General features: G+C 37.2%; 1 protein-coding gene across 2 annotated transcripts in view; it reads right to left on the bottom strand.

Moving 5' to 3' along the window:
• The window catches only part of FILIP1 (filamin A interacting protein 1), a 186476-nt gene that overhangs the window by 8788 nt on the left and 161336 nt on the right, over positions 1–16352 (bottom strand). Inside the window, exons 5-6 of one of the 2 annotated variants that reach the window (XM_006926374.3) lie at positions 9776–12581; positions 5863–5920 (exon numbers count right to left, since the gene is read on the bottom strand). In XM_006926374.3, coding sequence (XP_006926436.1) covers positions 5863–5920; positions 9776–12581 — 2864 coding nt within the window. Of the gene's footprint in view, positions 1–5080; positions 5921–9775; positions 12582–16352 lie in introns of those variants that run through there. The other variant, XM_006926373.3, reaches the window with a different exon arrangement.

Raw genomic sequence — 16352 nt, 5'->3', positions numbered from 1 at the left:
CTACACATGTAACATTTTATGAAGTAAGAACTCCCCAGTCCTCAGCTCCTGGCTATTTTGCATCCATTACCTGCCATGGTGCCTCTGGAGGGAAACAGAAGTAAGAAATGGCAGTACCCAGATTTCCTCTAATTCTACTATCTCTTTATCTCCATGTTCTCACATATGATTTGTCAGCACTCTCCACATTATTCTACAGGCTTGCATTGCAGACAAAGGGAAGATACAAGACCACCTTTTTCCTCCCAAACTTTTTCAGCCATCCTTTAACTGCTGGTTTTCTTTCTCTGTAATAAGTGCCACATTTTTTACAGCAGTGGTCAAGCTTTAACCTCCATGATAGGTTCTGAAATGATGGTTTGTCATCCTAGTGGAGGCAATATTTTTAAAGATATTTTGAATAGAGAAGGACACAGCCACCAGAAGGAAAGGTAGGAGAAAGGGCAATCCCAGGAGAAAAGACGAGTTGATCGAGTCAAGGAAAGGTGCTGGCTTCCTATGCAAGCCCTTCTGTGTGCTCGGGGTGGGGTGGGATGGGGTGGGGAGCAGAAATCCAGACAAGGGAAAAGGAGGAATGCTCAGAAAAGTGAAGAGGTAGAGAGCCAGATCATAGAGAGCGTTGAGTACCCTACCAAGGAATTGGCACTGTATTCTGTAGATGTGAGGAACCTTTGGAGGCTTTTCAAATAGAAGAGTAATATGATCGACTTGCACTTTGGAAGACTTGCTGAATGAGTCTATTTGACGGATAAGGGAGAAGAGGGAGCCTTAAATTGCTACCAGGTTTCTAGCTTGGGTGATTTGAGTAGATCAGGACATCTGAGGTGGAAAATAATAAGAGAAGGAGAAAATTTGGAAGAGGGATGGAGAGGTGTTGAGAATGATTTTTAGACAAGTTGAGTTGGAGATAGCTATTTGACAGTCATCAGTGTATGGGTGATAATTGAAGCCATGGGGTGCATAAAATAACCAGAATGAGCATGTAGACTAGGAAAATGGCTTTTGATAGAGACGAGGTGAACAACAACCTTTAAGTTGTATGCATAAAATAATAAGCAAACAAGGGAGACAGGTGGTTCAGTCAGAGAGGTCAAAGGAAAACCAAAAGAAATTAGATGGCTTGGTTACAGAGGAGAAAAGCATAACTTCACTTTACTTTCACCATTACCAGAGATTAAAAGTTTATTTGCTAACAGAAAAAAAAAAAGACCTAAAAAGTTCTAAAACTAGGAACACGAATAGGCAGCACAGAATGACTACAGGAAAGTGAAAAAGTTGACATACTCAACTATGACATTCTTCATCTTTTCTGATCTATTTCCAAAAATGCAGGTAGCCTGCCTCAGGGAGGTTACCAAAGCATTTTTCTCTGTAGAAACTACTGAAAGATATACTTCAAAAGATAGGTAGGTAGGTAGGTAGGTAGGTAGGTAGGTAGGTAGGTAGGTAGATGATATAGATGATAGGTAGGTAGGTAGGTAGGTAGATGATAGATAGATGATAGATAGATGATAGATAGATAGATAGATAGATAGATAGATAGATAGATAGATAGATAGAGACAGGCAGTTAAGCAAAAGATGTAGAAGATAAGAAATCCAAGAAATTGAGGATTCAACATAGGCAAGAGGACAATTGTGCAGTAGGCCTGGAGGACAAGCAGTTTGAACTAGATAGGGAAGCAGAGAGCTGAACTAGGAAGGCCTTCAGGAGAAAATATGAAACTGATGCATTTAAGTGTTTGGAAAATTTACTGGGAGGTGTTTGGCAGATCTATGGGAGCATTTGGAAAAAATACAGATAGATACATAGAAAATCAAGCAGATAAAAAATTAAAGCAATTATTCATTTGAGGGGGAAAGAAGAAGGAAACATATTCACAGTATACTACTTGGTTTATCATGGTACGATATTTAAATTTACACTGTAAACATATAAAAATATAAACATGCAAATGCTGTCTGCTACTTTATAAAAAAATATGTGATGTAATCATATTGGAAGGATGCAGAAAAGGAAAGAGGGGACATGTGGAAGGACTAAATCCTCAACCATCAAAATTATAATGTGAAGACAAAAAATAATATCTAAATAAAAAGCCACAGCACGAGTATGTTATTTAGAAATATGGAGATAAATATCAGAAGAAACAGCTAAGAGAAATTATTTGCTCCAGAGAGCAAGACTGAGGAAAACAGAAGCAGGTTAAGGAACAGATGTTTCATTGTCTTTTAGCACTGGCTGATATTTTAATCATGTATACAAATTACTTTAACAAGAAACAGTAATTAAAGAATAAATGGAAAGTATGGAAATAAAGGCAGAAAAGTTTGAGTGTTCTGTTAATGACTTAACTGGGCAGGAGCGAGATGGGGCAGTAGCTACAGCGGACTGCACAGCTGAAGGAAGAACTGTGCTAAAAAGAAAGAGGCCAGAGCATATTTATATTCTGTGTGGAGGTGAAAAGAAGATGAAAGAGCAGAGGACAAGGAGATAATCAATGAGGAGTCTCTGGAGGAGGAGGTAGGAGGTAAACAGTAAACTTCATCCAGGTTGGGGAAATTTTGGAATCATACATTTTTGTTTATGGAGAAACCTTCTCCGTGTCCATCTTATTACCTCTCCTCTCTCCCTCTGCCTCCAGCCTCCCCCCACATATGGGTGCTCTTCTTATCTAATATCCGCAGGGTTTTCCGAATCAGCAAACTCACTCTTTTCTTTCCCCAGTATTCTGAATCTGTGAGGGAATGAGAAATTCAAATCTCTGTACATTTTACATTCTTGGACATGTTTTCATTTCCTTGAAATTATACTCTTCCTACAGTACACATCAAAGCTCTTCTTTATGCCCTTCCTGAAGATATTTAAGTATGATATCTGGTAACACTGTGCCTTTAAAAAAGACACTACACACTCTGGAGAGCCCAGTTGTCACCCATTAACTTGTCCTCACTGAAAAACTAATAAAAATACCAGTAGAAATTGAATGACTCTATTTAAGCAGGTGACCTAGACAGGAAGGTCATTTTCAAGAAATGATAAACACTCTTAGGGTCTTGTTCCATATAGGAACATTTCTGGTACCATGCATTCTAAATGGCCACCATCGTAATATGCCCAAATAGTCAGCACATGAAAATTCTCAGAAGACCAGGGCCTCCTCTGCAGTTGTGCAGATTGTGCTCTGCATGTCCTCTGGGGGTGCCATCACATTGCAATCTGTGGAAATGACAACCACCCCACTTCTGCTCCCCAGGGCGGGAACCCAACAGCAGCTATACACAGCAGCCCTGGTGAGATTCTCTTTATTTTACTATATTCCAGGGCAGAGGAAAGACTCTAACCTTTTAATCCCATTCACTCTTATAAAAGCACATGAAACTGCATCTTAAAAGACATTATATTCACAAGTGAAAGTTGGAGTTAGAGTAGATTTAATCCTCCACCTTTTATTCCCAGTGGATTTCATTTCTAATATGTGGTTTAGAACAAAGTTATCAAATAAATGTAGAGTTGGTTCTAAAATTACAAAGGAAAACTGCCATGACAATTGCTCTTTATCATTTCTGAAAAGCGAATATGTGTTGTTCTGCCAAGTTTTCTTAGCAGTTGTACTTTGTAGGTGGCTCTATTCCAAGATCCAGATGTATAAACATCCTGTACATGCACTGTTAAGCCTTTCGGAGCACTCTCCCTGCAGATGGTATGGATTTCCAGGCAGAAACGATGTAAGCATGGTGTGAGCAGGTAAAAGCAAAAACAGCAACAGTGACAGTAAGATTATGATAAGTCACTGAAAAACGGCAGGTAAAGTCAAAAGGAATGCGATGTTTCATACTTTTGACAGTTTCATTTGTCTAAATAGAGTATGTTATGGTACAGTAACACTAAATACCCTAAATGTCAGAGAATGTCCTCGTTTTTGAAAGGGATGGAAGTCCACTTTACAAAAGGGGGAAATTTCCTTTTAAAAATATACAGATCAGTACCTAAATTGCCAAGCTCTCTTGTTTATACTTGTTCAAAATCATTTCTTGAAGTCTTTATTCTCTCTCTCTCTCCTTCTACCTTGAAATCCCATTATTATGGCATGTCTACCTTAGTTGCCCAACATTTTAAAACACATACGCTAAGAACTGATGACCTGTAGGCAAAAGAAATCGGATTAAAGTGACTGTGAATAGTGTGAGGCATCTACCACCATCGTGTACAGTTCAAGTCCAAGTTCTGCAAGGAATAGGAAATCCAGTGTAGAAAGAACTTAGAAGAGCCTCTTTACCATGAAGCATGATGAATCATGGGCTAAAAATGAATCATATGTGTGTGTGTGTGTGTGTGTTTAAACTATCTTTTCTCAAATATCAAGAGCATGAACTATCCAAATAATTTTGGAACACTTACAATTCAGAAGTGGAAAAATAACCTGTAACTTTGTAGTTATTGTATTTTTGTAAAGTTCACCCACTGACTCAAAGATTTTGACAAAAATATTGCCTATGTAAGTCCCCATATGCTAAGCTACAGGTTATTAGCCTTGAGCTCATTTGTTGTTATTTGACTATGAAGCAGTATCCACTTTAACACGGTTAATCTCACAAAGACACCTGGCATTTTGCATTCACACACTATTTCATGCTGATCAAAACATGCTTAAAATTAATGAAAATGATACAAACACAAGTAAAACTGACAGGAATAATGATCCACTTCTCCACCACACACACACACACACACACAAATCATGAATTGGTTTTAGATTTGTGAGTAAAGTCCACAGTTAACTGAGGGAAATATTCGAATTCAATTAAGTTATGCATGATGTCACTTTTTTCTTGGCATTAATGTATCAGAATTTACTTTCTGCTATTTCCTAGCCGTTCCAACCTCTGCTGAGCTATAAAGAGCCATTTGTCAGCTCTATTCAAACTGCTCCACAATTTAAATCAATTGTTCACTTGAATAGAGCATGAGTCTGACATTAATGGTTCTAAAATTATTGTCTATGAAATTCTGGGAACGTTTTGGAGATGGCCAAAACACCTACAATACACACAGACACACACAAATAAGTAAAACTCTGTTTTTAGGATTCCATATTTCATTTCCATTTTATTTTACATTCAGATTATTTCCTGAAATCATCTCAGAGGCTTTTGTTTTTTCAAAACTTTAAAAATCCAGGCTCTGTGATAGCTAGGAGATGTTTTTTCCAGCACATGAAACAAATTTTGGATTTGATAGAGGCAAATGACAATTGTTAGACTATTTTCTATTTCATAATAGAATTTTTGAAAAATCAATTATTGTGGAACAAGGCCTATTAAATTTGATTTACAATTAGGAAATATGGGAGCTGGCTTTGGAGAGGATGTGATCCAGCTCCTATATCTTACTGACAAAAAAGCAGGTTCAGATGGGTTAACTGATGGAACCACTTTCCAGAAGCAAAACTGGGACTAGACGTCAGGCGCTGCCTCAGGCCCAGCATCGTCAACCAAGCACACAGCAAACAGTAGTTTTGCTAGTTAGTTCTGTTCCCCAGCATGAAAACAAATTCACAAAATAGGAAAGACACATGGCTATTAGTAGATTATTTTACAAACAAGATATTTAAAACTTAAATTAGTACATGTAAAGAGTTGGCACGAACGACGAAGGTTTGTTTTCACCGCAGCAGTAGCATCTGCACAACATACCCCCTCAGCTACTGCCCTCAGCCCTTCCCCCCTCCAAGAGAGGTTGCGCTGCCGGCTGCAGATTTCTTCAGCTCTATTTTCATAGACTGAGTCTCAGCTCGAGGCTCGAATTTGGTCAGATTTCCTGCTCCTGGGGCTGCCACTACTGGCTTTCCTGCTTTCATACCTTTTGACATAGGAATGCGGGTGGGTGTAGGCCGCTGAGATGACCCGTCTTGTCCTGACTGTAAGAAAGAAGATACAGAAACACAAGAGAGATGGTGGTGAGTTTACCCTGGCTATGCCATCAGTCTGAACATTAGCAGGACTCTCGCCACAGAGGAAGAGCCACAGATGACCCCTCCCCAGATAAAATTGTTAGAAGCTTGGAGTCAGTATGTAATCCACTCTGATTGCTTCCCTTTCTTCTCTCCTGAAACATCTATCCCAAACTTTTTCCACTTCTCAAGCCCCTACCCTACTTCTTCTACCCTTACTGGAGATGACCTGATCTCCTACTTCGCAGAGAAAATACAGGCCATCTGGCATAAACTCAGGCAATTTTACTGTTCCCCAAGTTCTCCCCACCTTCTTTATATGAAACAGCTCTCCTTTCACCGCCTAAGAATGCCAGACTCTTCACATTTTTTATTTTCACTAATGAAGTGTTCCTGAAACTCTCTTGCTGTGATTTCTTCCTTGAGTCTCACTCATTCACAATCTGTCTCTGGCGACTCCTTTTCAATCTCTTGCTGGCTCCTCGTTCTAGTTTGCCCGCATTCCAAATGTGGGTGTTAACATATTCCATTCTCAGCTCTCTCTTAATTTTTCACTTTCACCCCAAAAATCACCTCGGTTATCACCCCACGTGTTGATGAGTCCCAGGACCCAAAGCCTTTGATGCTCTCCTACCATACAAATCTCTATTTCCAACCACTTGCTAGACATTTCCAGGGTCTCTCAGGCATCTCAAATATAACATGCCTCAAACATTACTTATCTTCTCCACCAAACAGTAGTCTCCATTTTTTCTCATCCTATCCATCCACACGGCCAAGCCGGAAACCTCAGTGCCATCCTCCATACTCAATTTGTCACGAAATCTTAGATTCTGTCTTCAACACGTCTCTGTCTCTGTTCTCATTTTCACTACCATCGTTCAAATCTACACCATCTCTAGCCTAGAAAATTGCAACAGTATTTCTGTCCTCAACATCTGTCCCCTCCAATTTTTCTTTTAAATTGTTTTACAGACATATCTTTCAGAAATATAAGTAATATATAATGTTTTTAGAATCATCTTTATCCTTTCAATGGTTCCCTTTGGATACTCTATGAGATTAAATGTCAATTTCATAATAAGACACATGCTTCTTCAATATCTGCCCCAAGTTTGCCTCTCTATTTACTTACTGCTCTTGCATTTTTGTCTCCAGGCCCAATGGCTGCAGCACAGTGGGACTGCTCACTCTTCCCCAAACATGCCAGGCTCCTTCACATTGCTATACCTTTGCACATGCTGTCCTCTCTACATACTACTTCCTTTTTCCTTCTTGAAAATCTCCCTTTATCTGTGAACACTTCTTCCTCTGTGAAGCCTTCTCTAGTGGTTCCTCTGTATATATCTCTGCCATAGAACCACTAGGTAGGTTCCAATCCCTCCAACTAAATTGAGAACTTCTAAAAAGTCCTCTTTGCAATCAGCATCTAACCGAGTGGCTAAAGTGTAGCTAACACTCAGTAAATGTTGAATGAATAAATGCACAAATGAACTAACCTCTCTATTTGATTTCTAAGAGGGGCATCGCAAACTTTTTGTTGTCCTTGATTTTATGGGATCTGATATACCTGAAGTAGGTGGACCATTCATTATTCAGGCCTTAGAAATCTCAGCTGTTTTGAAATCCTCTTTGTAAATGGGGTTTAATCAGTAGTCAAACTGTTGTGGCAGAAGGTAAGGCTATCTGGCCCTTAAAATGGTAACAAGCTATTCTAGCAGAAAAATATGCTCTAAATTACAATTTAGACCTCCTCTGTCTTTTTATAAAAATTCAAGTTCTGCTTTGTGCTGCCTAAAAACCAATATTGAATCATTTGAGAAGGGCAAGCAATTCTGAATGCTATTCAGCTCTCATAGAGCCAATAATGAAAAGTTTTACTGGCAAAGCAATTAGAAATTCACACTTTTTGAGTCTATGTTTGTATACAGAGGATTAAATTATATCGAAGATATGGGAAAATAAGCCATAGTTTCTCTACTTAAATGATAAGCTTCCTGTGTTTCTTAAGAGTTTCTAACATATGCTGGAGAATTTGTTCAGAGTCCAGGAATCATAATATCTAGTCTATTAGTTTAAATTCATACCTAAATAGTACATGCTCTTCTATAATTTCATTTACCAATTTGTCTCCAATAAATGAAGATAATCACTGGAAGTATTTTGAAAAAAAATATAATTTATTTTTAAGCTCTAGCTTTTACACATTAAACATGCTTTTTTTTTTATAATCATTCATTTAATCGTCCAAATGGTTATCAAGTAAAATGTATCAAGCATCTGCTCTGCACTTCTTCCTCTGTGAAGCCTTCTCTAGTGGTTCCTCTGTATATATCTCTGCCATAGAACCACTAGGTAGGTTCCAATCCCTCCAACTAAATTGAGAACTTCTAAAAAGTCCTCTTTGCAATCAGCATCTAACCGAGTGGCTAAAGTGTAGCTAACACTCAGTAAATGTTGAATGAATAAATGCACAAATGAACTAACCTCTCTATTTGATTTCTAAGAGGGGCATCGCAAACTTTTTGTTGTCCTTGATTTTATGGGATCTGATATACCTGAAGTAGGTGGACCATTCATTATTCAGGCCTTAGAAATCTCAGCTGTTTTGAAATCCTCTTTGTAAATGGGGTTTAATCAGTAGTCAAACTGTTGTGGCAAAAGGTAAGGCTATCTGGCCCTTAAAATGGTAACAAGCTATTCTAGCAGAAAAATATGCTCTAAATTAAAATTTAGACCTCCTCTGTCTTTTTATAAAAATTCAAGTTCTGCTTTGTGCTGCCTAAAAACCAATATTGAATCATTTGAGAAGGGCAAGCAATTCTGAATGCTATTCAGCTCTCATAGAGCCAATAATGAAAAGTTTTACTGGCAAAGCAATTAGAAATTCACACTTTTTGAGTCTATGTTTGTATACAGAGGATTAAATTATATCGAAGATATGGGAAAATAAGCCATAGTTTCTCTACTTAAATGATAAGCTTCCTGTGTTTCTTAAGAGTTTCTAACATATGCTAGAGAATTTGTTCAGAGTCCAGGAATCATAATATCTAGTCTATTAGTTTAAATTCATACCTAAATAATACATGCTCTTCTATAATTTCATTTACCAATTTGTCTCCAATAAATGAAGATAATCACTGGAAGTATTTTGAAAAAAATATATAATTTATTTTTAAGCTCTAGCTTTTACACATTAAACATGCTTTTTTAAATAATCATTCATTTAATCGTCCATATGGTTATCAAGTAAAATGTATCAAGCATCTGCTCTGTGCAAGATAATATTAATAAAATATAATGTTTAGACATATAAACCCTTCTTTTTTACTTTTAAAAAGTTTTTAATATTAAGATCTTTTCCTCTCATTTTTTGGAATAAAGTATGACTATGGCCATACATAATCACATATTGAATATTTTAGGTCATAGAAACATAACCCAGGAACAGTTTTAGTTTTTCTTGTATATTGACCATTTCTCCCCAATTTCCATTTTAAAAAAGTATTTTAAACATAAAAATCAAACTTTAAACATTACCACTACATGCTGATAATACAAAGAGCCCATCTTTGCAAGTATTTCTGGGGTCTCCATAATTTACATGAAAAAAATTTTTTCCCCTCAAAATTAACTGAATTTATTAAAACATTAGGCTACTTTTTCTTTTCATTTCTCAGTGTAACCAGTTCTCAAGGAAACCTCTCCTACAGGGTTCAGGTGCCCAAGAGGCACATGCCTTTAGTTTTGTTTCGGGTGGTGGATTATTCTCACTAGTCTTCCTCCCTCCCTGGGCCTGCACTTTAGACCCTCTCTACTCACCACTGACTGTGTTCCTCGAGTAGATGAGGTTGTGACTGGTGTTATGGTGATCGTGCTTGTCACTTTGTTTGCACCGGGTCGTGATGAGAGATGGTTCCTGGGAGAGCGAAGGACAGTGCCAGTGGAAATCTCCTTTTCAGCTGTCATGTTGACAGGTCGAACAGTAATAACTGGACTTGCTCCTTCAGCTGAAGTCCCAGGGGATCGTTTAAACTGAGAACCTAAATGAATGTGGATTTTATTGTCTTCTGTGGTTATGATATTGGCATTGGAGTTGTATTTCCTTACTGGAGTTGGAACAGTCTGTTTTTCTGGGGTGACTTTGAGGACAGTCCTTCCCATGGGCATTTCCTGAGATTCGGGAGAGACTGCAATCTCAGCTGGCGCTGCTGATGTAGACACTGTCATTATCTGAATGGGGGACGTGGGCCTGTCCGCAAATGCACCTCTTCCACCTTCCGGGGTCTTCTCCCTGGAAAATGTGGTAATTGTGACTGGGGACATGGCTCGTTCTGTGCCGAGAGTACTATCTCCACTTTTTGGTTTTTGAGACATAACATTTGGTGATGGAATAATAGTTATCCTTGGTTTCTGATTCCCTAATGTAGGAATGACAGTGGTACTAGAAAAAAATTCTTCAGACGTTGGGCTTGTTATCTCCAAGGTCGCAGTACTGTTCTCATGGTCTGGCGTCACCCGAATGTGCAGGGGCTGGCCCTGCTTTGGTGAAAGAACCAGCTCTCCTGGGTGCCCTGGACTGGAATTTGTTCGAGGCCCTTTCTCTTGAGTGACTGAAGGCCCGTTTTCCCTTTTTCTCATCCATGGAATCCAAGACTTTCTCATTGTGAGCTCATTTGCTGCCGGAGGATACCTGTCTAGAACAGAGGATCGTTCTATAGGTTTTTTCAATCCCACCTGTCGAAGGTTACTCATGATATGATTTTCTTCTTGAAAGGATTTCCGTATAAATACTGCTGGCGTTTCTTCCTCTGCTGCCTCACTGCTAAGCACATCAGTTTGTACTCCAGTTGATGCCACAGGTATATCTACCATTCTTCTTCCATTCATACTGGGTCTTAGAGCTCGGCTATAACGCTTAGAAAGCTCCAATTCTTTGGTCAGATTGAGGACCTCCTGTCCCATGTTTTTGTTCTTATTTTCTTCTTCCATAAATCTTTGTTGAAGGACAGAATAATCCACTTGGAGCTGAGAAAGCTGATCTTCTTTGTTCATTAATTCATGAATCTTCTCTTTAAGAGCTTGTACTTCGGCTTTTAAGTCTCGACTTTTAGCCTCCTCTAATCGAAATCTGTGTCTCAGCTCAGCTTCCTGGCTCACAGCCTCACCTTTCTCTATTGCTTTATTCTTGGCGATTTGGTGCTTTATCTCATCCAGTTGTTGAGAGAGGAAGTTAGCCTTATCCTGCTCAGTTCTAAATTTCTGCTCTAGTTGATCATACTCATCCTCTGTCTTCATCAAATCTCCTTCCACCACCTCCAGCTGTTGGAGACGTTTCTTCAGTCTCTCGATTTCAAGTGTTAGTTCCTTAATCTTGTTATCTTCTGGGCAGGTGAGCTCAGGTCCTTTTCGAGACCTTCCTCTTGTTATTTCTCTTTCCACTTCCTCTATTCCATCTAGTCTCTTCTTTAATAAGTCAACACTGCAGCTTAATTCAGATGATTTTTCTTCTTCACTTTTCAGTTTGCCTATTAACTCATCTCTCTCTTTTGTCAAATTGTATACTTTTTCCTCCATTTCAGATTTCAGTTTTAAAAGCTTCTTACTTTCTTCAATTAGTTTTTCAGTTACATCCATCACCTTTCCTTGTTCTACCTTAAAATTTTTATTGAGTCCATCCACTTTCCTCTCTTCTTGCTTTATTTTTTCCATCATATTTTTCCTTTCATCAACCAGCATCACAGTAAATGACTTCAACTTTGTAAGATCATCTTTTAGGCTTAATTCAGCCTTTTCTAATCTACTTTCTGAACACTCCAGTTCTTTGACTCGACTCTTGACCACCTCCAATTCATTTAGCAAGTCTTTGGTTAAGTTCTTTTCTTTTTCCAGATTTAAATGTAGCTGGGTGCATTCAGATTTACTTTTGCTAAATGCCTCTTCCAATTTCTCCAGTTCAGACATTCTCTTCTGTAACTTCTCAACTTCAAGTTTGAGCTCCCTACTATGATGTTCTTCCTCTTGCAACTTCTTCTTCAATTCCCTGCACTGGGATTCAGTTTTAGTGATCTCCTCATCTTTACCCTCCATTTCAAGCACACGTTTCCGAAGATTTTCCACTTCTGCCATGAGGCTGGAGTTGCCACATTCCCCTTTGGCAATTTTATCTCTTAATTCCTGAAGTTCTTCCTCTGCCTTTTGAAGATTTCTGTTGGTCTCTTCTAGCTCCTCAATTCTTTGAGTTAAGCCAACCAACTTGAGTCTAAGTTGCCTGTTGTGAGACTCTTGATTAGCCAACTTAGCATTCATCTCTTCATGCTCTTGGGAAAACCTGGAAGCCTTGTGTTCAAAATCCACTTCTAACTTGAGCAATTTCTGCCTGTCTTCTTTGGATTTGGAAGTGATGGCTTTGAGCTTTTCTTCTTCTTCCCTCAGTTTCTGAGTAAGATCTTGTACTTTCTGGCTTTGCAGGCCAAGTTGCTCGATATGCATTTGTCTTTCATCCACCAGCATGAGTGCAAAGGACTTGAGTTTTACAAGCTCATCTCTTAGTTTATTGAGCCGCTTAGCATTTTCCTTTTCTTTGCGGGCTTGGTAAGCCTTTTCTTGTTCAAGGAGCTTTTTCAACCTGTAGAACAAAATACATTAAAATGTTATATTTTATTATCATATTATATATTATACTGTAAAATTTTATTTGTATGTATTATATTTATTATTATTATAAGTATTCAACGATTAATCAGCAAATAGGTCTGTATTGGATACTAAATAAAAGATAAAATGCTATTACAATAAGTCCCTTATCAATTGCTACAATTTCAAAGTTCAACAAATAGCCATTAAAAAAACTAATCAGAAGTCAAGATATTGGTTATCCTTAGAGAAGGGTAGTGACTAGAAGGGGACATGAAGAGGATTTTTAAAGTACTAGTTTCTGTTATATGATTTACATGCTGGTTACACAGGACTATTCAGCTTATAAAATTTTAGTAAGCTGAACACTTATGAGTTCCTTTCTGCATATATATTATACATCAATAAAATAACCATTGAACAAAACTTGGGTTGTGCAATAAAAATGACTATTTATATAGTGCTTCCTGTATTGTAGGCACTAGATATTATTTTATCTTCATGGCGATCCTAAGAGACATGTACTGCTATTATTATCTCCATGAAGAAAATGAGACATGGCACCTGCCATAGATCTCACAGTTAGTAAGTAGCAGTGCTGGGATTCAAACTCAGGCACTAGGGCTGTAGAATTCTTGCTCCTCACTTCCATATCATATGATCTCAAAAGAGAAATTTACTTTAAATAAAAGAGAAGGCCCAGAAAAGAAGAACCTTTGGGTTTTCTTATTTTGTAGGCAATCATCATCTGATAGGGACAAGGTAAGACAAGGTTTCTCATAGAAAGCTGATCTACATAAACTGATTTTAGTTAACACCAGAACTGGCTCAGGATTTAGTCTCAGTTTTCTGAATTAAACAGTTTTTTAAATAGAAAACTAGGTTAGGGAAGAAATCTGAATTATTATTAACACAAAAATGTGGCAGCCAGAGGAATTATTATGTTTCACATGTCTAAAATGCACTTTCTCTATTATGTTTACATATAGCCTTAATAAGTAGAAATGTAAATATGCCAGAGTAACTATATACCATCCTTGTATTGGTCAGTTAACTTGCACCAATTTTTAATACTTATTTTCAATTACCCATAAAAACAAAGTTAAAATAATAATCATATTCACATATCAGTGTAAGAATCTACTTTAGAAATTTATGTTTATATGAGAAGGAAGTCATAAACAACCACTAATCTGTATTTGTTTAAGTACATTTATTCTTTCTATATATTTTTTTATTTCAATATATTTTGTAGCTTATTTATTCTGAATGATTTATTTTGTATTTATGACTAGATTAACTGTTACCCAAGTAAATAGAAGTTAACAGTCTCACAATGCATTTTGTAAGAAATGAGTGTACATATACATAGAAACCCTTTGTAATCAAATCCAGATAATTACTATAGATAATTACTATAGGATGGCTCTGCTAATTAAGATTCTTCTACGGAATTTATTTTTATAAAACATATCCTTGTGTTTAAGCATCTGTTAACTAAATGCATAACTTCCAAAACCCATTATGGTTTTTTTCCTAAAATAGGAGAAAAAGATTGTTTTCAAATCCTATGGACTTGCATGAGCAATACTATAATAGCTTTACTAAATGTGATTCTTACATGTGTAAAAGGGTACTTTGTTGACCACTTTCTCTTTTTACTTAGAGTCAAAACAACTGAAATAATATCACAGAACTATAGAGTAGCAGAGACTTGAGGGGATATTTTCAAATTCCCTTGACTTTAATTAGGTTGTCAGAGACAGTTTACTGAAAACACCAATGTTTTCTACTCTAAGCTGAAATGTTAAAACTTCTCAAGATATTTGTTTAAGTTTCCTATGCCTTTCTGTTATCAGAAGCAGTGGGTTGGAGTGGCTAAAACATAGGCTGTGGGGTCAGACATAGTGGAACCTGAATGCTGCCATTTTCTAACTGTGTAACCTCTGGCCAGTCACTGAAACTCTCTGACCTTCAGTCTTCTCAGCTGTCAAGGAAGGAGAGAGAGTATTAGACCTCTCCTACAGGATTGTTCTGAAGACTGAAATTGTAGAAGTAAAGTGACTGACACATAGACTCAATACATAGATGTAATAAAACACAAAACAAATATAAGAACTAAATTATGCTATTCTCTCCATCTGAAAAATCTAATGCTTTTTGTGTTTAATCTGTAAGTATTTTCATGTTGCTATCCTGTCTTTGATAGTAAAACATAGGACCTTGATGTTTTAGTCAGAGGAAAGTAAAAGGCTTTCTGATCAGTAGGAAATCCTGTGAGCTACAGCATGACCATAGCAGAAATCTGACTTCCAAAAAACCACATTTACCGGGTCTTAGCTATGGTTATTTCTCTTTTTCTATCCCTATTAAGTCCCTCTTCTATCACATCTTAAACCGTTCCCATCTCATAAAATGGACCTAAGAACAATATGTGGCCCATTCTCCGCCTTCTCCCCAAATCCAGTTTCCCAGTAGACATAGCTGAGGATTAGATTCAGGACCACGGTAAATACTGGTAGTACAGTGCAGTCAGCCTGCCAATAGTGTTCTGTGTGAATAGGTCTGTTTTCAGATTTCTATAGACAAGGCCTTGAGGATGGAAATGATGAGATGAATTATGAAGACTTTGCAAAAGGTATCTTGGCATGGGCTTTGTGACTGTTCACTCACTGGAAGGAAGAGAGAGAGAAATAGAAAAATCTTACACAGTGTTTTGGGTCTGAATTATTGCAAATAATAATACCTCTAACAGGAGTATGAAAAACAGGTAAAAAGAGTATTAGTAGAAAATTGAGGCAACAGCAAGATAGTCAAATTGAAAAGTATACCAGGCAATGGTTAACAATACTGTATTCTACATATAAATTTTTAAGAGGACAGATCTCATATTAAGTGTTCTTACCATAATAAAATTTAAGAAATTTAAAATGTATATCAAGAAATTAGAAATGTAGTATTTTAGAGATAAATCTTATATATCTTAGTCCATTACCCTAACGCTTCCCCACTGTCATTATTCCAGTCCAAGCCGTAAGCATCTTTTGTTGACAATTTTGCAACAGCCTCCTGAATGCTCTCCTCACAATCTGAGCATTGTCACTTGTTAGCTATATGAGCTTTGGCAAGTTATGTAATCTACCTATATACCTCAGTTTCCTCACTGATAAATTGGGCATCAAAATATTACCTGACTCAAAAAAAATTAAAAAATAAAAAAACATAAATAAATAATAAAAATATTGCCTAACTCACAGGGTTTATGTGAAGTACATACCAATTAATATACAGTATCAGCCCATAGTAAGTATAGTTTTCGTCGTCGTCTTCTTCTTCTTCTTCTTCTTTTTCTTCTTTCTTATTATTTTATTATTATTATTATTATTATTATCTTCCAACTAGTGTGATGACAGCAAGACTAGTTCATAGCAGCAATCAGAGATGAGATACTAAGGATATTCCATACCAAGTCAGGAGTGGCCCAAGAGTGGGACCTCAGCAACACGAACACAGAGAGTATCCATCACACCCCTCTTTTATCATTCAAAACTACCAGAAGGCTCTTAGGAACCATATTTAGTAAGTCCTCACTTATGATCATTGATAGATCATTGGAAATTGAGACTTTAAGTGAAATGACATGTAGCGAGACCTATTTTATCATAGGCTAATTGATATTAATGGGAGTTAAGTTTCTATGGCATATTTCTGGTCACTAAAACATCACCAAACTTCTAAATAAAGTCCCAAACCACATCGAATA

Source organism: Pteropus alecto, unplaced genomic scaffold (genome assembly GCF_000325575.1).
Source record: "Pteropus alecto unplaced genomic scaffold, ASM32557v1 scaffold7, whole genome shotgun sequence".
In the NCBI taxonomy this organism is placed as follows: domain Eukaryota; kingdom Metazoa; phylum Chordata; class Mammalia; order Chiroptera; family Pteropodidae; genus Pteropus; species Pteropus alecto.
The sequence above is the reverse complement of the archived record's forward strand: the minus strand, read 5'-3'. Positions and strand labels throughout refer to the sequence as shown.